Source organism: Aptenodytes forsteri, unplaced genomic scaffold, assembly GCF_000699145.1.
Source record: "Aptenodytes forsteri isolate BGI_AS27 unplaced genomic scaffold, ASM69914v1 Scaffold241, whole genome shotgun sequence".
NCBI lineage: Eukaryota > Metazoa > Chordata > Aves > Sphenisciformes > Spheniscidae > Aptenodytes > Aptenodytes forsteri.
Window position 1 is genome coordinate 2,543,898 of NW_008795252.1, and position 22,070 is coordinate 2,565,967.

The window sequence follows — 22,070 nt, forward strand, 5'->3', positions numbered from 1 at the left end:
TTTTTGCATACAGTTAAGTTTGTAATATTGTACTATGGGATTGCAATAGTATAATTGACAGAAATCTTTCATTTACACAACTAATCAGAAATCTTCTGATAGTAAAGTTTTTTTTTTTTAATGAGTCCCTAGAAGTTTTCTCCTGCCAACTGTTTTGTGGCATGCTGTGCTTGATACTGTGTATGTTTTTCTTAAGTCAAAATGTAAATAGCCCCTAGCATTCCTTCCCAGGCATACTGGTGGAAGGAATTGCAGTTGCTTTGAATTGCTAAGGCTATATTTTTACTTTGGTCTAGTTAAATCTCATCACCATTCACATAGCTACTCTTATGTACAGAAAGCTGTTGTTAACTTTTATGGAAGTACTGTGAAGGTAATTTCTTTCATTAATTTAGGGACAGCATCATGCAAACCTGTTGCTGTTCCTACTGGTCTCAAAGGTAGAAGTGTCAATAATTTCAGTGGGAAAGGAAAATGAGGCAGTGTTTGTTGGTCTGCATGGGGCTGGATATGAGAGTTTGACTTTGGTCAAAGGCCTGCAAAGGCTTGCTAAATTTGGGAGGAGTGGATGGATTAAATATTTAAGCTGGCTAAGGAAGATGGCAACAATCATGTTCAGTGTGCCAACATTTGAGCACCTTCATTTCCTAGGCAGCCTTTTTTTGCCTTTGTTTCTCTTGCCTTCAGCTTAAAGTAAATGTCAAATATTTTGAATCTCAGTGTTGATGCTGTTGTAGAGTTATGTGGGTGTGCCCAAAGCCTCTGAAAGATGCCCAGTCTTGACAGCATGCTTTTTTTTCTTTGATCCAAAAAGATTGAAGTTTCTTCTGACACTTACCTTATCTTGACCTGCTCCTTATGTTTATGCACTGTAAGCTTGCACCTCTTCTGCCTCCGAGTTGAGATTAATGACAAGAAACTCAAGAAACCCCAAGGCTTTTAAAATTCAAGCACCGTCTCGTTCCTAGTTAAGTGACTGCAGTGTTAACTGTTCATCCCAGAAGAAAAGTACTATAACCTGTCAGCCATAGTATTGGATCTCTCAGTTGTTAATCAGCTGGAACAACTTAAATTTATCAGATTACAGGCATTTTTAAGGCCCCGTCTGTTTTTAGTGGTCCATCTCAGTGTGAATCCACCATGGATTTAGTACAAATCTCAAACCCAGCCTACTTTTCCTATTTGTCTTCCTCTAGTTTTGCATCCTAAGGTGTGATTTCTGGGAATAGTAATGGAGGATATTTACAGAAAATAGGAAGGAGGAGGAGACTGGGAAAGGAAGGAGGCATCTGGAGTTCAGTCTGAGCAGTAGTATTAGCCTGCATCTACCTTGTGCAGCTGGGAAACAATGTTCTTATTTGCACAGTGAATAGATGTGCAATGCAGTTGTCGCAAACTAGGTGCAGTAAAACTTACAAATATTTTTCTTTTGTATCATAATAGCACTTTTTCAGATGCTAATGACTGCAATTCATACCAGTTTCCTGAACTTGGAAAAGTGCTGCATATAAGCTTTGCCTGGAGGGCCGCTTGTGTCCTCTAGGAGAATAAATTTAGAGTTTAAAAGTTCAACTGCAAGTTGTTCAGGCAAACAAAAACATAGTTTCAGAAGGAAGTGTCTAGAACTGTATAATATGAAGGAGGTGGGTTCACAGAGTCTTGCATCTTCCAAAGCAAATCACATTTGGGTTAAGGCTGAGCATTCAGTGAAAGACAAAAGGTTTGGAAGGAGGAATGGGAGTAGGAAATGAGGGAGAGACTTCCGTATGTGTTAAATTTGGCATAGGAGGGAGAGTTTAACATGGAGAGGAGTTTGTGTTTGTCATTTTAAACATGTGTGTAATGTTATGCTGCTGGGAGGAGTTGTTTGTTTCTGTCCTGTCTGAAAGGCAAGTGTGAACTTCTGAAGAGACTGTCTAGTGCAGTGTATCTATTCAAGAATGTATATGAGTTTGCTGTTTAAATACAATTTGGATGCATATCCCTTCAAACTATTTATAATGTTGCATCTTTCCACTTCTGAAGTAGCAAGTTCTGGACCTGTTCCGCTTCTTTACCTGAACCTTGTGTTGGAAAAAAATGGAGCTTAAGAAAGCACTGCAGTCCTGTTCTGTGAAACTCTAAAGTTAGGCTAGGCTGTGGTGTTTTGCTTATCAGATTAAGTGCTTCTTTCTTACTGAATTGTATTGTCTTTCTGCCTTATGTCTTCACGAAAATGAAGTGTATAGTCCCTGATATCTTTGGACTTGTAGATTCAGACCTTTTCTGTGGACCACATGAATTCTTCTGTTTTACCTACACAGTAGTTGATAATGCTTTCTGTATTTATTCACAATTCTTGTTTTTTGAAGGTCTTGGTACCCCTGGTTCTGCTACAACAATTTCTGATGGAGTTAACCAGACAGGGCCAGGAACCACTGAGCGCACTTGTGAACTTCGGGGTGACATATCTAGAAGACTATTCTGCAGACTATATCATTCAACAAGGAGGATGGGTAAGAAGACAATGTTTAATTTTCATACTTTGTTCAAAGCTTATTTCTAAGTGTGATACTAGTCTTAATAGGAGCGAAAGCTAAGAGGCATTGCTAGAAGTAAGCAGATGAGAGAAGGAATGCCCCAGAAAAAGCAAAAAAAAGGCAGGACGTCAGGACCATATAGTTGGAAAGGGATCTTGGGCAGTCATCTATTTCACTTCTCTGCCCCAAGGCAGAACTGACTTTTACCCATTCATTTCTGATGTTGACATTAAAGACCAATGTGATTGGACTCCACAATTTCCCCGGGCAGTCTGTTCCAGTTCTTTGCATGTCTGGTTTGCTGAATTGCCATTGAAATCAAAGAGGTCCTCAGATGTTAAATAACAACTAGTTTTCATACACTGTGTGTTAAGATGCTAATATGTTGCTATATGGTGAGCTTTTGTTTGTATGTTCTTTCCTGTTAATATACATACAGAATTGCATTTAGAAGCAAACACCTATAACGAGATACTGTGCCTGAGAGGCTCATCTTTTTAGTATTATCTTCATACTCTGGTGACTGCTGGAAATGGTAATATGGTTTTTTTTCCTCTTAAATTTCAGAGGGCTTTTTAGCAGTAAGTAATTGGGGAACACTTCATACAGAAATGTCAGTAGCTACGAATTTATTTTTATAATAAGTGGTAAAATAGCTAATGCATATTGGATTTTATAGCTATATAGGAACATGAATTGAATGAGCAATCAAGATTTCTTTGAGCTGCATTTCCTTGTGGAAATCTTCAATTCACGGTAACCAATGTTCCTGAGTCATGGCACGCTGAGAAAGTTTCATTTAAAAATACATCACGGAGGCAGCTCACAGCCCATGAGCTGGGTCTTGAAGGTAGAACTGTGCTAAAGGAGGCTGAGCTTCAGATTACTGGGTTTGGGAAGGATGCCAGATTTGAATGGAATTAATCTGGGATTAGTGAAATGGCTCCAGCAAGTTGATTTAGTCTAAAAAGAAAAGCTGTTCAGGAAAACCCAATGATTAAAAAGTGCTAGTAGGAAAAATCTCATTCAGACAGCTTCTCATATTTCAGGACTTTACCTGAAGTTTTTTTTTTTGAGTAGTTTGTTCCAGAATTTCTGTACTTCTGCACCTTCCTATATCTTTTCCCTTCCCAGCAATTGTGGATAATAGTTTTCAAAGCCTTCAGGTGGGATTGTTTGTCTTTAATGGACAGAAACACTGACATCATGCTGCCAAATGACCTTAGGTCATTTGATAAATGCACTCACATTTCAAAGTATTTTCATCACAGGGAAGGTCCGTCCTTGCAGCTTTAAGACAGATGGATGTTAGTGGTATTTTGCTCTTCTGCTTTTTTTTTTTTAACCTCAGAAAAGGCTGCAGTCTGTTCTCTAGCCCCTATTTGAGGCCTGCGATAAACATACTTAATACAGTGCAAAGCCTCTGAAAACAAGCAGCTTTCCAGCATGGCCTCCAAGGGAGAGGGCTGTGCTTTGTGTTTGTGTGACTGTGCATGTATGTACAGGTCTGGGTAGTCGGTGTTTAATGGGCTACGAGCTTGTCTGTATACATCCAGTCAGGCATAAAATCAGACTGACATAAGCGGTACAGCAAACAAGCCAGAGCTATTTTTGAAACAGCAGAAGAGGCGAGGAAAGAGACAAGGTGATGAAAATCCTTTCCAGCCGAATTAATGTAGCTGCACTAACTCTTTGTGAGTTGCTCTGGGGATGGGGTTGGGGACCCATTGGGCTTGTGGCTTTATGTGGAGGAAGGGAATATATGGTTTTACTGTTTTGGGGCTTTTTTTCCCCCTGTAAGGAAAATGTTCATTTTTACTGAGTGGCATGCTTCTTGGTTTGTTCCAAGTCTGTGGGATGGTGTTCTGGGGATGGCAGTGCTGGGAGTGGGGTGTGGGGTAAGGCTTGGGAGAGTTTGTGTTTCTGAGAAGGGCCGGAAAAGAGCTGCCTGGCGGGCTGTGAGCTATCTCGCAAGTGTTTTGCATTTTTTAAGATAAGCATCTGCCACAGAGGCTCTGTGTGCCCGACCAAGTTGTCAGTAATACTTTGCTAGAGCCATAAGGACAATGTGTAAACCTGGGATTCTCCAGTGAATTATGTTGCTGTGACAGTAAGAGGTTCAATTTTTGTGTTATTCGGGAGCGGTGTGAAGATCGGTCTTTCCTACAGCTGCTAAGAGCTTACTTAAAACTGAGAAGATACCAGAATAGCCTGTCTGTTTTTTCATGGATCAGGAGCAGAGGAGAGCTTCACAGGAGTCAGCTTTTCAGGGGCAGACCTGAAAAATTCTGTAGTGTCTCTGGTGCTGTCTCTTCCCTTGGCACCACATAATTTGGGGTCTTCCTCCATTTTTGGATTGAAGTCAACCTTTGCCAGGAGGGAAGTAGCCAGTCGAAGGTAAGGGGTCAGCTGAGCCCTTCCTATGCCTCACTGCGGATCTGCAGAGTCAGAATTTTACGGAGCTGTGTCATCCAGTGGGACCACTTGCTGTGTCATGCTGTGCAGCCACGATGCGGCTGGAAAAGCTACCGAGGTTCTGCATGTGTGCAAGACTTCAAGTTGTTTTGTGGGCTCGGGAGGCTTGTAGGTCCAGGAAAGCATCTGATTGAGGATGATAGACAACAGTTAACTAGAAGAGAAATTGCTAGCTCAAGGGAATAAAGGTTGATAAATTGGATAGCTATGCAGTAGATTTCAAGAAATCGGCTTGGCTTGTGAGGAATGGGAAATTTGGGATACTAGAGGTAGAGCCTCTGAGATGAGAAGTCGCTTTTTGATTTTTCATCCCAGTCCTGCAGAGATAGGGTGATGAGATGGTGTGTTGAAACAATGAGTGTTCCCCTCCCATTCTCCTTCAGGCACTAAAATTGTAATTCAGCTAACTTTTCATGGTAGGGTGGGACTGGGATGTAACGGTTGGTTGGTTGGTGAGGGAGTGGCTGGCATATTTTTATGTTCAAGTGCATACAATATTTTGATACTGTGATTCTGGCCGTTGTGTATGCTGTTCCCCTTCCCCTTGGTCTGTTTTACTGCTTTAGGGTGAAAGTCTTACAAGTAGGAATGTCTGCAGTGTAGTGCACGTTGTGTTTGGATGCAGTTGGCAACATAATCGTGAATGAAGAGATGAAATGACTACTCCATCTAGTTTACAATCCCTTAGATTTGCAGGTAGATGCAAGTTGAGTTTGGAGGACTGTAGGAAAGCAAAGAAATCTTGCTTTCTTCTGGACAGTCTCTCACTAATTACAGCGACAGGTTTGGCTGCAGCTCTTACATTTACGCTGCTTGACTGTAAGTTTTAGTGTAATCTCTCTTTTGGAGCAGAAAGCACGTTTGGCATTCCAGGTTCTCTAAATAGCCACACGTGGGGGGACACATTTCTTCCTCCTGACTCTCTGTTTTGAACCTAAATGGTCATACTAAGATCTCGTTCCCTTATTGTTTTGAACCATCGCAAACCAATTCCCAGCCTGATTTAGCAGTTGCTTCGTTCTTCTCTTTCCTGAAAGCAATGTTAGGGCTCAACAAACCGACATGCAGTGTACATGCTCTCCCCTCCCTTCTCCTCCTCTCCCCTCCCTTCTCCTCCTCTCCCCTCCCTTCTCTCCTCGTACCTCCCCTCCCTTTTCGCTCTGTCTGACTTCTCCAGGGCTGAATGCTGCTGCATTCCCTTCTCCTCTCCCCTCCCTTCCTTCCTCGTACCTCCCCTCCCTTTTCGCTCTGTCTGACTTCTCCAGGGCTGAATGCTGCTGCATCAGAAGCAATTCTTGGTCTCCTGGAAAAGTGCACAGTAAGGCCAGTCAGTTGGTAAGGATTTTTTTTCCTCTTCCTTTCCCACCCCTCCTCCCAAATAATTTATTTCTTCTCAAGCTCTGCAGATCCTGTTTTCCATGGTTAGGTTTCATATATGTTGAAATAGTCTGGGAATGTCTATAAGGAGGAAAAAGTATGAAATTACTTGGAAGCTAACTGCTTTTTTTTTTTTCCTTCTCAGATTCACATTCATGTTACAAGCTCATCTGCTTTTCACTTGTTTTTCAAATAAGCGAAATAAGTGCGTGCAGTCAGTGTCTATTGGTATTCAGTTAATAACCTTTCTTCTCTCAGTCAGAGGCTGGTATTTGTATTTCTGACCCGTAGCTGAAATTGTTTCTGCCTTCCCAGGGTTCTTGTCTCATGATGTTCGGACCTGGATTTGAATTTAACTAGTTATTTGCCCATGTTGAAGAGAGTAAAAGTAAATTTGCTTGAAATATGCGTAGCGTTTACAGTTTCTTATCTCAGCCTTAGAAGAGTTGTTCTCTGTTTCCAGTGTTTTGTCTTGGGCTTTTCTGGCAGCTTTGACATTTTCTTTGCTGCTGGTGATTGAATAATCTGCGTACTAGAGTCTGTTAACAATCTGGAGGAGAAAAAGAGTAGAGAGACACTTGTCATCCTGGGGAAGCGAGGCAGTCAGTTTGCGCTACTGGAGATTAAAATCTCCTTCTGCAGTGGTCCAGGTGTCTGCCTTGAGAATGACAGTGCAGAAATAGAGAGACGTGCTCCACTGGAGGAGAAATAAGTAAGTTTAATACGGTAGAGATGCGAGAAAGGGCAATCTAATTGGAGAAGTTCTAGAAAGGAGTTTTCCTTTCAAAATGATTATACTTTATGCTTGTATCATGGAACACTGCAGTGAAACATCCACTTTTATTTGTATGTAACTTCTTTGGTACAGTAATAGATTTTTTTATTTTTTAGGCCCTATGGCTGAAGGAGAAGGAACTTAAATGGTCAAGGAGCAACTATATCTCCTTTCTTTTTTCCCTTCCAACAACTTCAAATCGGTCTGTCTGAAGAATTGGTCTCTAAATAACTGAATTTACTTCAATTTAAACCGATAAGGCTGAAACCTTAAAGGGTGTTGCTTTGGTGCTGACTCTGCAGGTAGTAGAGGTTATGTTGGAGGGCAGGGGAAGGAATAGGATCATTTCTGCAGGCTGTTCTAGCTAAAGCATTCCTTGGAGGGGATGAGAGCAGTGGCTGCAATATTGGTGTGGTTTGATTTGGTTCACATGACCTTTTTTCCTTTTTTTTTTTTTGTTTCCCTTAATAAAAAGTACAGTCCTATTTGTGGACTCTGCTCTGTTTTTCTTGGCTCCACCTATCTTGACAGTTTCACAAAGATGAATGCTACAATAAATGCCTAGGGCTTTTTGTTACTTTTTTTTTTTTAATGTACTGTTCTAGATCTGGTGTTATCAGCTGCCCCTTTTATAATCCATTTCTCTGAAAGATTAGCGGGGTAACGCTGTCAGGTCTGACTTCAGTGACGGTCTGAAGAGGCATGGCATAGTGGGGCTGCGGGCGGAGGCACAAGAGTGGATGGAACTGCAGCCCGGTCGGTGCAGGTGGGAGTGAAGTTGTCCCAACCCCAGCAGCCGTCCGTGGGCACAGCTTTCCCCTGCTCAGCCCTCAGCACAGGCAGCACTTCACCAGCACACGGCTGCTCCTCTATTATAGCTAGAAATCATATGACAAGCGCATTCCCAGCTCTGGGGAAATCTGTTATTGTGGGAAATTTGTTTATTTCCCCAGAGGGAGATCTCTTGGGATCCCTGGACACAGACCAGTTCATCACTCCTTGCATTTTGTTTTTCAGACGCTAGATTTTAAGCACAGATGCATTTGATGGGTTCCTAGTACTCATACTGTCTCTGTGATGCTGTCGATGCGAGGAAAGTAATGACTGAACCTCATTTCTCTCTGTGATAGGTTATGTTACAAGATAAAGTCAGTACTCTCGCATAAGAAACTTCCTAGCTGTGTTGACTGTTTTGAATTTCTTATCATGGTAAAGATTGCTCTCCTGGAATGTTTGCGTTCTGCCAGCATTTCCTCCTGTGCCTCAAGCCACTTGGGGTGTCCAATCCCCACGTTTTCTTGGGGATTTTATGTGGGTCTGTTTATTTTCAGGGGGAAAAAAAAAGTTCAGGGAACATAGATACTTTTTCCCGCAAGGTGGCACTCCTCTCTGACCTGTATACAGAATTTTTGCTTCTACTGGACAAAATCAAGATCTGGGGTGTATGGGTGGCTTATTGGGCTGTATAGCTTTTCTGGGGGCTTTTTAGCATCTTTGGAGATGAGTTTTGTATGAGTTGCCTATCCACATCATTCCTTTCGTGGTAACAGACTTAACTGTTGCCTGCCTGTTTATACTTCTCTAAGAACTGAACCAGAGACACCAGTCGAGCTTTTCAGAACGCTTAAAACAAAACTAAACCAAACCCTAGAAGAATACACACAGCATCCACAGCAATTAGACATAGTCGATTTGCATGTGTATGGTCTCCTGAGCTTACAGGGCAGGGCTTTCAAAGTCTTCTTTAAGATGCAGTAAATGCTCTGTTGGACACCTTAATGGCGATCTCTTTCCATTCATTAGCTAATAACATCTCTATTACAGATTCAGTATGTACTACTATTCCTTCTATTTTTGTAGGAAAAAAAAGTTACTTTTATCTTTGAGACATTCAGAATATTGATTTGAGTATCTATTTCCACCAGAAGCAGCTTTACACAAATCAGGCTGAAATTATTATTCTGGTAAATAAGGATTTTTTTTTTCTTATGTGGAGTTAAAGTTTTTGCTGTTTAGCAAAAATAACTACTATAGTTAGTAAGTCAGCTTGTTTGTATACAATTAATAACAGACCTATTAGAAAACTATGAAAAATAGTATAGTCATCATGAGAGTCAGTTTCCAAGTCTTTTTTTTTTCCTTACGTTTGCTGTCTTTAAATCATAATTGAAACTTGACAGGTGTTTTTAAGTAGCAATTTCCTACTATATGTTAAAGGTTGGTAGCGTTCTGAATCCACTGCCGAGAGTGTTTTTCAGCAAGGTTCAGATTATTGACACTGGCAGGACTACAGCTGAATCCAAACTGATGGGTTCTACTTATTGGAGGAGTTTTCAGATTTTTTTTTCATTATTTTGTTACCAGTTTACAGTTGTCTAGTGTAGCTCACCCTGCAGCATAATGGCTATAACCTATCCTGAGGGCTAGTCTAGCACATTTGTTAAAAGTGATTTCTGTCAATTGCAGAAGTCTTGTGGAACATTTCTACAAGTCAAACCCCATAGGCTGAGGACAGTGACTGACTTCTAGAGCTCCTTTTTGAGGTCTGCAAATGCCACCTCGACAGAATTAAGTCGATCTTCTCCTCAAGACTGCCTCATGTGCTGTGGACCATCCTTGTTGAGTTTAGCCAAGAAGGGAACTATCCAGTTCTCACCATAATTTGTGCCAACGCTTCCCTCAGGTGGCAGTGGTTGGGATCAGGAGTGGCAGGGTGCTGCAGTGAGGGACTTACTCTTGCTTCTCTAGACATACATGATGTGGTTCTGTAAGTATGCTGGATGAGGAAAAACACTCCAGATTTGCAAGTCTCCCATCCCAAATTTGAAACAGAGGAACTCTGTTCTGGTCTGGAGCAGTAGACTATCCGTTTACAATAAACAAAGCAGATAAAGAAATGCTTACATACATTCCTTATTTACCGTTAAATCTAAAGCGTAGGGCTTATCTAAGGCCTCAGGTTATGAAAAATCCTTCCACGTGTTCCAACCTGTCCTGAATTAATCTGTGGGAGCTTTGCTTCTGGGTCACATCTGTAGATGAATCAAGAGAATTGTCCTAAATGTCATTAAGTTTTTACTGCAGCTGCTTTAAAAGAAAAAAAAAAACCCAAACTACAAACAAGTGCAAACCTCAACTGAATCAGCACAAAATCCTAGCTTTATCCTCTTGACTTTCTGAATTAACTCTTAATTCAGCTCAAGAAATACTAATCATGTATCCTAAATAATGCCTATTACTGGCTGGCTTTTCAATTAAAATTTCATAAGCTTTTAATGAAAAAGTAGTGAAATTACCCATTGACACTCAGCATGTTAGGTTCCCCCCAGATTTCTCAACCTCAGGCGATCTGTCAAGCTTGGAGAGTTGTGTCCCCGAGGCACTGACACGGAAGTTAGATTGTCTGTAAAGACAGAAAGGAATCAGCCAGGCTTTATAAGGCTCTGATTTATAGGGAGCCAGTGACTGATAACTCTTTTGAGGTCAGTGCAGTCTGCGTGGGAAAAGGAACAATAAAATGCTTGAGCCTCTTAGGCCCTCCCTTCTCCTGAAGGCAGGATGGGTGTGTAGTGTTGGTACACGTATTCATGAAGTATTTGAAATGTTGAGGATTGCCCATGTTCCCCGTATTGCCATCCCTTCATTTCCTTACCCTCTCCAAAGCAGTTTATCCTGCACATTACTCTCAGCCTATGCCCAGATCTTACCTGTATTTTGTGAGAAGCGTATCTCCAGTGAAAGTTCTTGGCAAAGCACATGGCCTTTAAAAAATGCCCTGATAGGTGGGAATAACTAGAATAACTAATGCCCGATCCTTGTATGTCAATGTTGCCTCCCCATCTGTTTGTTAACCTGCTGAGTATGTGGCATTACATCATATTGAGCTAAGATATTTTGCTGGGCCTGGGCACCTACCGGTCCACATAGTAGCTGTGGTGGTACTTTGTCTATATTACTTGTTCATTTTTATCATGGTCAAATCATCTGTGGGTTCTCTCTGAAGAACAACTTTCATTTTCCCTGTGAGAGGAAAGGGAAGAGTTAAGAGTGGTGGATCAGGAATAGAGCAGACGCAGAGGCTGGAGGAATACATATTGAGAAGTATCAGGATGGCTTAAATTTCACTGCAGTCTCTGTACCCGATTGTCCCCATTGACTATAGGTGGCTCCCTCCTCCCTACCGTGGGCTGCTGAGTCACTGCTCAAAGGCGCTTGGCTTTCGCCACTGTACAGTATGCAACTTCAGGGGAATTTAGACCGTCTGAATATGGCCGTAGTCGGTGCTTTTTTTAGTTTATTACTGAAAAGTGGTTTGCTACAATCACCAGAGCTCACAAGCCCATAGAAGCATGGTGTGGTTTTGGAATATTTTTCTATATGCTTCATGTTGAACCAGTCACAGCAGCATGGGTGCACTTCCAGTGGTATGTTAAGAGAAGAGCTGTTATCAGTTGTGTGTGTCCCTGTTCCTTTTGCTAGCATCAGATCACAGGCGTAGTCTGGTTTGTTGTGCTGTGCTGTGGATGGGAAAGAAATTCATTCTGATTTGTGGAAGAGTAGAGCTGAGCAGAGAGGAGGGTAGTATAGAGGTTCACAAGATTGCAGGTTTTACCCCTAGTTATTTTGTTGTTTAATTGCTGTTGTTCTGAGTCTGTTATCGCCTGTGGAAATAAAAAATTTGCTGTGATCATAGGTGCCTGTTAGTAGCTTGTATTACAGTGAGACTATTTCCTACTTAATCAACATCCAGAGAAAATGCTGATGATCAAAGGAGTGAATGTACAATCTCAGTGTCTGGGCAGCGGGCTGCCTCTCCATTCTCAGCACAGGGCGGCGGAAGCTAACCACCGCGAGTTTCTCCCGGCTGTGCTGCTCTCGAGTGTCTGCTGGGACAGGACAGGTCAGTGCTGCATGTGGAGTCCTGTCCTCAAGTGCTGCGCAGCAGCCCTGGCCCACACTGCTCAGTATTTGGTCTCTTTGGATCTGGTAACCTCTGCCTTTACTTAAGTTTCTTGGCTCTTCTTTTCCATTGCCCTTACTTTGCAATGCTGGTTGCTTCCTCCTAGGTCATGGAGCTCCATTTTGTTTTAATGGCCTGAGCTGCATTTAAAAAAAAAAACTTAGTTCTTCTAGTGAAACATGACTTTCAAGAGGGTGCTGGAGTCTTGAATTGTCAGTCACTGCTTGCAGAGCAGAACTTGCTTTGGGTTTGTTGGCGTGTGTGTGGTGTCTGAAAATTTTGACAAATGTAATGCTTTATTAATTTTTATTTCATTCTGAATCAAAACTTTGTGGTGATCCTTAAGTGGTTAGTGAACGGCTTGATTGCTTTTAACTCTTCCCCTGAGGAACTCTGTGCATCATTTCTCTTTAGAGTTTCGGAACATGTTACCGAGCTGGATGATGTTTCCTGCATCCAAGCAATTTAAAGGCATTTATGAAGAAAAGTTCCTTTTGAAGTGTTCTACAAGATTCCTTTGCTCATGCACAAATATCTTCCAAAATTCCACGGGTTGAGAAGATGAGATTTACATCCCACCCCTGCCAAAATACATTATAAAATCCTTACATTCCCAGTGCTGTCCTGTACTACAGCCTCCACTGTTGTACAAAAGTCTCCAGGAATGGGTCCATCAAGTTTTGCGAAATGGCAAGGTGTTTTTGGGGAGTGGATAGAGAAACCTCACTCCCATACTCAACTCAGGCTCCACTGACCCCTTTTCACAAAGTTTACTGATACGGTAGTAATTTCCACCGTGAAAGATTAAAGCGTACTGCCGTAAGTTGCACGGCTCTCTCAAGTGCCAGTTTAGTGCTTTCGCCAGGGGTCCACTCCTGCTTCATATGCTCTCGCTGCAGCTACTGCCAGTGACCAGCAGTGTTTGTGCTGTCTCTCCTGTGCCTGCCAGCTCGCTTTTTGGTGGGTTTTTTTGTGTGTGTGGAGATCCTTCCCCCTTCTAGGGAAGTGAGGAGTTGCAGTGTGTCTGGTGTCTCTGTGGAGAGTCCACCCGTGTCTGTGGAGAGTCTGGGCCTCTTGTGCTTCCCCGAGAGAAAAGTGCATTGCTGCTGGCCCAGGCGCTACGAGCTCTGTGAGTATGCCTGCTCAAAGTTAGAAACCATTGACTTGTAGGCCCTGAACTCCTTGCATATTAGGAACTAAGTGATAATTGGGAGTTACCAAAGCTGAAATGCATTTTCCTTCTGCTGTCTGAGCAGGGCACTGGTATTGATTCGGCTCTTTCGGCATCAGTGCAAGCAGGTGCAGCTGCTGGCCCTGCTCCACCCCTGGTCGTGCTCGCACACTGGGGCATCTCAGTGGGCCAGACTGGACACTGATCAGGGTTAAAAATGACTCAGCAAAATAAAGAATGTGTTTGGTTTTAACTTGCATCAGTTCCACTGCGTGGATCCATAAAAAGTTGTGGAACAACCGAGGAGGTATCTTGGAATGGGAAACCATCGGTAGGAGACTGGAGCAGAACCAACCCCCAAATTCACAGGTGTCGGGAAGGGTTTAAAAAAGAGGGGGACAACTGCTTGGAGTGCTTTAGGAGAACTATTGCGTGTGGAAAGGAGCAGGGAGAGAGAGAGGATGAAAGGATTTTAGATTTTTTTTTTTCCTTTGTGTTATGATGGGACTGTACAGGAAAGCTCGATAATTGAACAAGGAATTTGCATAGAAGGGGCTCCCAGCACTGCAGTACTTGATAAAATGTTCAAATAATTTTTGTTAAGAGAAGAAAGTAATTGAATCTTTGTTAATGGTTTCACAGACTTCTGTTATATGGCATAGCAAACTTTGGGGTTCCTCTCTGCCCCTGTCTCTTGTTTTTACGTTCTTGGTATCACACCCATCTTAGGTTCTTTTGCACTTAATTTTTTTTCCTCTTTCCCCTTGAAGCAAATATCTTCTGTGTTACATACTCAGCAGTCCACGCATGACTAGGATCGTCAGTGCTGTTCTTTCTGTAAGGAGGGAATCAGTCAGTATTTTGCACTTGCAGTTTCTCTAACTGGAGCCCGCTGTCAAATTTTTAGTAAGCCTACAGGTTTTTCCTAGCTAAATAAAAACAAGCAAACCCTGTCAGCATCTTTGGATGTCTGTGCTCGGTTGTTTGTTTTAACTTAAGTTGTGTAGCCAAAGTTACGATGACAGTCTTGGAAAGTGAACTCATTTAAGAATAGCTAAATTTGTTGGTAGTAAAATACTAGAATTACTGTAGATTCCAGCTTGTTGGTACAAAGCAGAAATATAGGCTTCAGATAGCACTGGAAATGTGATAAAATTAATGTAAGAGAAACACTGTTAGATGAAAACGGACAAGCAATACGGAGCACTTGCACAAAATGGAGAAGGGAGTGGTATTCAGCTGGGCTCATGTACTTGTGTTTGCTTTCTTTTTCTTGTTTTGTTTCAGTTTGGTTTCAGACTTTGGTATCTTGTTCTCTGGTTAATAACGCCCACGTGCTATGTTTTGGTGATGTACTCGGTGGTGCAGTAATGTCAGGGAAAGGAGGAGCTCCCAGCAAAGCTCTTATAAGTGGTTCCATTCTCTGGAAATGCCAGCTGCACCAGCTGGGTTTTGTAATCTCTTCTAAAATGTAGGTCAGACAACTGCTGCTCCTGCAGAGGCCCTCTCATCTTTCTTCCAGCCCCACTAAGTTTCCAGGTGTCCTGTTCCTTCCCATACAGGGGAGGTAATGCTGAAGCCATCGCTCACGTGTTGTGTCCTCCTTTTCGTTCGTAGGGGACGGTCTTTACTTTGGAATCCGAAGAGGAAGAGTACCCCGGGCTCATCGCAGAGGACAGTAATGACATCTACATCCTGACCAGTGACAACTCGGGACAGGTGAGCCCCCCGGAGTCCCCCACGGTGACCACGTCGTGGCAGTCGGAGAGCCTGCCCGTCTCCCTGTCAGCGAGTCAGAGCTGGCACACAGAGAGCCTGCCAGTCTCCCTGGGACCCGAGTCCTGGCAGCAAGTGGCCATGGATCCTGAAGAAGTCAAAAGCCTGGACAGCAACGGAGGGGGTGAAGAAAGGAGTGAGAACAACTCTTCCAACTCGGATATTGTTCACGTGGAGAAGGAAGAGATACCGGAGGGGATTGAGGAAGCAGTGGTGTCAGCCGTCGCTGCAGAGACCATGCAGGCAGCATTTCCAGAAACCCCTGCTTCTTTACAGGAAGTAAAACCTCAAGCTGAAATTGCTGCTGTTGAAAAAGCACACCCCTCCGCACTTCTGCATACAAAACAGGAGGAAAAGGGAAAAGAGGCTGAAGAGCTTGTTGAACCTGAAATCCCCGTATTAAGTAAACCTGTCCCAAAGTTAGTCCCATCAGAAGAAAAGGCTGCACCAGAACCTGAGAAAATACTGCTTCCAGGGGAAAAAAAAGTGGGGAAAGAGGGCCGTTTGGAAGAAATAGAAGAGAAATCCTCCGCTGCAGAGGAGAAGCCTATCTTATTGCCGGAAGGGAAATCTATATTGCTGTACGGTGGGGCTGCTGCAGTAGCTATATTAGCTGTAGCAGTCGGAGTAGCACTGGCGCTTAGAAAAAAGTAACGGAGCTCTCTTGAGGAGGAGGAGGAGGGGGGAGAGAGAAGAGAGCACGATCCAATTTTTGTAGTTGTGTTACCTAAAGGTTGAGCTGCCTGCTGTTTAATTGGACATTTGAGTAACTTAATGGTGATGGGGTGAGGTCATTCAATAAGCCTCCAGCTATGGACAATCATGTTTTTAGTAGAATTGCGGCGGGGACTGGTTTTTCGTGATTAAAGTACAGGGGTATTTTTAAAAAAAAAAAAAAAAAATCTGCAAATTTAAGAACTTAAGCGCAGGTGCTGAAGAAGGGGGTGCTCATACTCTAGGAACTGGAACAGAGAATCCCCAGGGGAAGGGGAGAGCCAGCTGCTGCCAACCCCTGGAGTTTTTGGCTTCTCAGACTGACCGCTATTGCAGCTGCGCTGTCTTGTCACTTCCCGTCGCACCCCCGAGCCCTCCCTAACAAACATTAGCCAACTTGAGTCCTGTAGCGAGAGGCTGGTCTCCCTTTTGTCTCGGCTTCCTCTCAGGTACAGCACTGCTCCTCGTAACCTCACAGGTTCCTCCTAAGCCCCAGTGGGAGAGTGCTCATTCTTACCTCTTTGCTCACACCAGTTTTGGCCCCTAACATTTACTGGAGCCCCATCCTGTAAAGATGCTGCCTCTCTATAGTTGTATTATCTCTGAGCATCCTGGTGTTCCTGGGGGAGAGGTGCCCAGGAGGGTGGGAGGGACGCTGCCCTTCGCTGGTTTGAGAATCCATTTGCTCCGCTCCTGCCTGGCCCCCACTTTACTGCCACCCTTGAGTTACCAGAGGTGCAAAATTCATGCTGGACACGGTGCCGTTCTGATCCGTACTCTGATCCCAGGGTATATTCAGCAAAGATACAGCAAAACTACGTGCAAGTGAGGCCGATGCCTCCTGTGCCATTCAAGGGTTAAACGCTACGTTGTCCTGTGTCACGCTGCAGTCTGTATCGTCTTTCCCAGGTTAAGCACAGAGCGTATTTAGTCCTAACTTGGTCCCGGCTGTGACAGAATCCCAGATACATAAGGCAATGGATTCTAGTAACTGAGCAAAACAGCATTAAACGTCTCCTCTATCTGCCTGTTCCTGACCTGACCCGGAGTGTTGTTCAGTGCGATTTCTTTTGTGATTCTGAATCTGTAATTAGCTAAACTTACGGGTTCACAAATGATGAGAGAGTTACTTTGGCAAAAAGTAAATCCCTCTTCCTGCAGTCACGCCACTTCAAATGTGTGTGAAGAGAAACCTTTTTAAGTATTGCCATGCGTATTAGTGTCCTGGTTTCGACTGGGATAGAGTCAGTTTTCTTCCTAGTAGCTGTTATAGTCGGATCCAACCACAAGTGTTCCTCTTCCAGCGCACGTTTCTGTGTCTGTCCTTGTCCTGTGTCTGTCCTTGTCTGTACGGCAGCTCTGTGGGCAAGACCTTAGGCTTTCCAGGCAAAACTACTGATGCATCTCTCAGGGTTCGTGCTGGCACTGTGGCTTAGACCAGATGGAGGTAGGTGAAAGGGAACTTGGGATAATGTAAAAATCGAAATACGAGCTTATGGGAAGCTTACTCTTCATGAAGCACAAAGACGAGGTACTTTATTTCTAAATAACCTTATCTAGAGTACGTCTCGTAATGAGCCTGTTCTTAAGTGATCTGAGAATGAAGAGATTTTAGCACATTCTCTATTTTACGATATTCTTGCTATATTTTCCTATCCCACCCATATATCCCAGGATGCTGGGAAGTCAGTAAGAACCTGGCAGATTCTGAGGAAATTTTTTTGTTTAAGCTTTTTTGAGAGTGGATTTTTTAGAAAACTTCTTGGATTTTTGAACTGTGTGTGTGTGAAGTTGAATACTGAGAGGAAGGATTGTCACGTATGTACTGCTGCTGTGGACTGAACTCGGGAGCTCTGGAGCTCTGGACTTTACTGTTGATCATTGATTGCTCTTTTTCCCTGTACAAAAGGTAGCAGGTTGGCCTTAACACAAAAAGAAACCCTTTACCATATTGCAAAATGGAATTGACTTTTTTTGCCATTTCCTGGTGCCCTGCTGGTACCGTCATTGCTGTGCTGTGTGCCCAGAACTGGTCACTGGGACCTCCTCACGCCACGGACTCCCCGGTGTCTGCCTTCCCACCACCGCGGTTCCCTCTCCTGGCACCTCACGGGAGCTTCCCTCGCATGGAGAGGTGTCTTTATGCTCCTTTTGTCACGGATGTGCACGAACGTTTGCAGTTTCGCTTCATTTCACGTGTGGCAACAGTGTTTTATTGACAAGTGACGCAGTCTGTGAGGGTACCTGGTTGTTCCTATGTGGCAAGGGCTGCTTTACTGCCCGGTAAGTGGGGGCAGGTCTGCCCCTCTCCTGCTGCTTTGCTGACGGCTTCGGTTTCTTCTCCGGGTATGTTCTCTGTGGGAGAAGGGCCGTTCTTAACCCGACCTACGTCCTCTCCTTCCGAAAGATGATGCACCTACATTTGGGACATCCCCCATCTGCAGCCACGCAGTGGGTTACACAGAAGTACCCACATGCACTCTGAAGCAGAGATGGATTTTTTTGGACATTCTGGATAACTTGTGCACAAACTGGGGGGCGGGGGGGGGCTGAGGTCAGGTCAGGTGTTCTTTTAGCTCTTCTCTGTACATGGTTGTTTCAGTAGTCGTGTGGGAGATGGGTACAGGACAGACAATAAATCCACGCCGGCTAGGGAAGAAGTCCCTAGCTTGTTGGCGTAAGGAGCCCAGTGGGGCATTAAATAAAAAGTGTCGTCTGCCACACACAGCAGTGAGAAGAAGGTGGCAGCAGTAGCAAGGAAAACAGATGACGTTGTTTTGTTAAGCATTTTCATGGTGGGGCGAAAGCCTCGAGTATCTGGTGTGTTGCTACATTTAACGGAGCATCAGCTGCACCATGTGTTTTGGTTGCTTGGTCCCTTCTTTATATTTTTCTCATTTTAGGGTCTTAGAGATTTGACAAGTCAGCAAGAATTTGTACCGTCTTCTCCCCCACGCCACTGACCATGCATTTAGAAAATTTATCGTATGCGTCTCTTTCCTCTGGGAACACTCATCTGGAGTCCTGTGGTCAGAGCTGGGACAGGCCCTGTGGAAGTCACCAAAGGGCGGGTAAGCTCAGATGACAGCGTTCTTACAGACTTGAGTGCCAGGCTGCTTGCTCTATTATAGGTGTGAATTAGAAAATGGAAGGTGGTGGGGGTTTTTTCCCTATCTTCAAGTATATAAAAGTAATCCTAAACCGCAGGGTCTAATCACCCTGAACCGTGTGATGTGACCTCTTTTTAGTGGATCTCTTGCAGCTGGCTGAGGAAAGGCAGTAGCTATATACTTATGAAAGGGCATATAGAATTACTCTCACTTGTGTTGCTTATCCCCTTCCCAAAAGTGCCTCAGTATCTGTCCTCGAGTGGCCTGTACCTTAATAAAATATCTACCTTAGACCCAATCTTTCTTCACTTTATCCTTGTCTGCAGCACACCCTAAAGCTGAGATGCTAAAACAGCAGAGGACTGGATCTACAAAAAAAGTGTTAAATACTTAAGGAACTGCAGTGGGTAGCATGTTAAATAAGGAACTGGCAAGGAAAAGGCTTTCAGGATAAGGTGCAACTTAGATCTCAGTTGTGCTTAACTCTAGGCTGTGTTCACTTGGGTGTTGCGGCTGGGAGCTGAGCAAGGTCTTCCTTCAGCAAGCATTCCTGGAACAACAGGCTGGGAGCAAAGACTGAAACCCAGAATCCCTCTGTTGCATAAAAGCCCAAACCGCAGACACAGAGCCATGTCCCTGCCTGTTGCAGCCGTGCGCTGTGCAAGAGCCTGGTGGACTCCTGCCTCCCGAGTCCCTTGAACTTCAGAAGATCGAGGCTGTGGGGCTGTAGTTGGCACAGCGGTGCCGAGCTGCTCAGCTAGGGCAAAATCAGAATATCACTGGGCAGACACAGAGAGGTGGCTTGAAAACTTAGGCTTTCGGTTCTTGTTGGGCTAGGTGGATGCTGAGTAGGGGTTCTCAGGGTGCTACTTCGGCTGCTGAAAAATACTGACAATAACTTAGATCTAAAATACTAGGTCTGGCCCAGTGAAACAAGCTAGAGCAACAAGCAACACTTCTGCAGCCTTCTGTCCATTCAGATGGGAGTCATTAGGCAGCTGCCTGCTCCAGGTACTTACCAGTCTGAACGGAAGCTCAGAGCCAGACGATGCAGTGGAAGCACGTTCTCTGTTTAGTATTGCACCTGGTTTTGGACTTCTGGCTGGAGGTGAAGAGCCTGTTGTTGTAGTGTTTGCAGTTGGTTGTTTCTTTCCTAACCTGCCTTCTAGAGAGCGAATTACTACTCCAAGAAGCCATCCTTGCTGTTTGTGAGGGCTTGATATTTTTTTTTTTCATCCTGGCTGGGGGCTGTGCTTGGGCATCTGCAGCTCAAGGGACGGTTGAAAGCTGTAGTGCCGAGTGCTCTTGCATAGGGCAAGTTCTGTTGCCAGAATCCCGTTTCCTTCCTTTTCATGTAGCTCTGATCACAGCTAGGCTAACACTTTGGACTGTATTTTTTGCTTTCTAATGGTCACAAATGAGAAATTTCATTAGTACTAAACAAGCGAGGTTCTGAAGTTTGGTCTTTTTTCATTTTAATGATTGTAGTAGACAAAATAATCTGAGGTCATAAGCCTTCCCAGATTTAATTTCAGCTACAGTGGTATGGCAGTACTAGCAAATCCCTAGTAAGGTAGATGTTGCTATTCTGGCAAAAAATAGAAGTGCTTCTGGCAGCATAGGCTCTCACTCACTGAACCAGAGCAAGCTCATGCTATGGAATTTGAGAGTGTAATTACTAGACTATTTTGCTGTGAAATGGGGGGTGGTGGTGGAGGGGTGAACACAGCCCCAGCTGCCATGCCTAGGTAGAGCCCAGGTCTTCAGTAGAATGTCTCATTCCAGGCATGAAATGTACTGAAGGTCAGCTCATCCCCATGTGTCTACTCCAACAGGAGCAGACACACACAGTAGTAGTGTTTACTCCAGTAGGTTACACAACAGGAGAAAGTGTGTCCCAGTGAAACAGAGGGGTGAGGCACATTATCTCCTGCACCTATTGAAGGCAGAAGCTGTGCATTACTTTAATTTGGCTTGGTCTGCTTAATTTTGGCACTAGAAAGGTTACAAAGAACAGTATGGCTTTGACTCCGTGTATGTGTCTGTGCTTCAAAATGCAAGCTCTGTATTGCATAAAAAAAAGGGGGGGGCGTTTCTAAGATTTAAGCCACCATTAGAGTTGGCTCTCAGGCCCACACGGAGCCGGGACTGCAGGGCTAGCCCAAGGCAAGCGTACCCTGTTTGCACCTGCTGAAGTGAACTCTCCTGAGTAGTGTACTTGGCTGGGGAATGAGAAGGGCACCAGCTTGGAAGGGCTCAGCTGTAGTGTTACCAATACATCCAGGGGAACCACAACACAACATCCCTCAGATCTGCTTCCTTAAGTTAAATAAGTTTATCGCTTTTTTCCCTACTCAGAGCGGACCCTCTCTGTGTCTCTTAGGTAGGCTGACTTGCTTCCTCCTAGCTAGAGGTCTATGGTGATGCTGTAGAAGTGGGGGAGCTACGCTTAGCTTCCAGTGGAAGCTGCTTTTCATCTCCTTGCAGTATCTGCAGGGGAGGGAAGGAACGCTATACAATTTGGACAGAACAAGCTGCAGAGGATGCATCTTACTGCTGTACCTTTAGGGGGTCTCTCCCCATTTTTAACTTGCATTGTAAGCTTTTATTCAAGTGTAAAGCTAAAACCCACTCAGACCAAAAGAAAGAATGCCACTTGATTTGTTAAGTAGCAAAGACTAATGGGACTGACTCTGAAGCACGCACGTTAGGGGATGTCTTCCACTAGGCTTCTGCTGGGTGTAGGCAGGTAGTGACGGACTTGCAGGGATTTCCGAATCTGTTCTCAAGAGGCCTGCCTGGGGGAAGAGACCCTGACCGGTCCTCAAGTCACCCATTAACCAAGGAACTGGTCACATTGTTCCTTTTAGTATGCAAGTGCAACCCTCTTGGGGAAAACTGTCTAAAGCTTCTTGTGCCATTTGGTTAATAAAAGTGTTTCCACCTTTAAAAGAAAGTTCTTTGCAGCTTCATTGTTCTATATTCAGTTGAAGTGAAGGGGTATGTACATTTTTTCCCTCTGCTAATGGGACACTGCTGTAAGACCATGCCCCCAGGTTGCACTTTAATAAATGGTACAGTTTTCAAAAACAATGTGTAGACTACTTCTGTGCTTTCCCCCCCCACATGTTCTAGTGTAGGCACAAGGAAAAAAAAAGGTGGTTTACTTATGCAAGATTTGCTTATGCAAGGT

The 22,070-nt window shown here is 44.0% G+C and overlaps 1 protein-coding gene across 5 annotated transcripts in view; it reads left to right on the top strand.

Moving 5' to 3' along the window:
• The window catches only part of BCL2L13 (BCL2 like 13), a 58,177-nt gene that overhangs the window by 20,684 nt on the left and 15,423 nt on the right, over positions 1-22,070 (top strand). For 2 of the 5 annotated variants that reach the window (XM_009278965.2, XM_009278966.2), the window contains 2 exons: positions 2,352-2,495; positions 14,895-21,967. In XM_009278965.2, the coding sequence (XP_009277240.1) occupies positions 2,352-2,495; positions 14,895-15,707 (957 nt within the window). In that variant the 3' untranslated portion in view covers positions 15,708-21,967. Of the gene's footprint in view, positions 1-2,351; positions 2,496-14,894; positions 21,968-22,070 lie in introns of those variants that run through there. The other 3 variants (XR_657560.2, XM_009278967.2, XR_657561.2) reach the window with 2 other exon arrangements.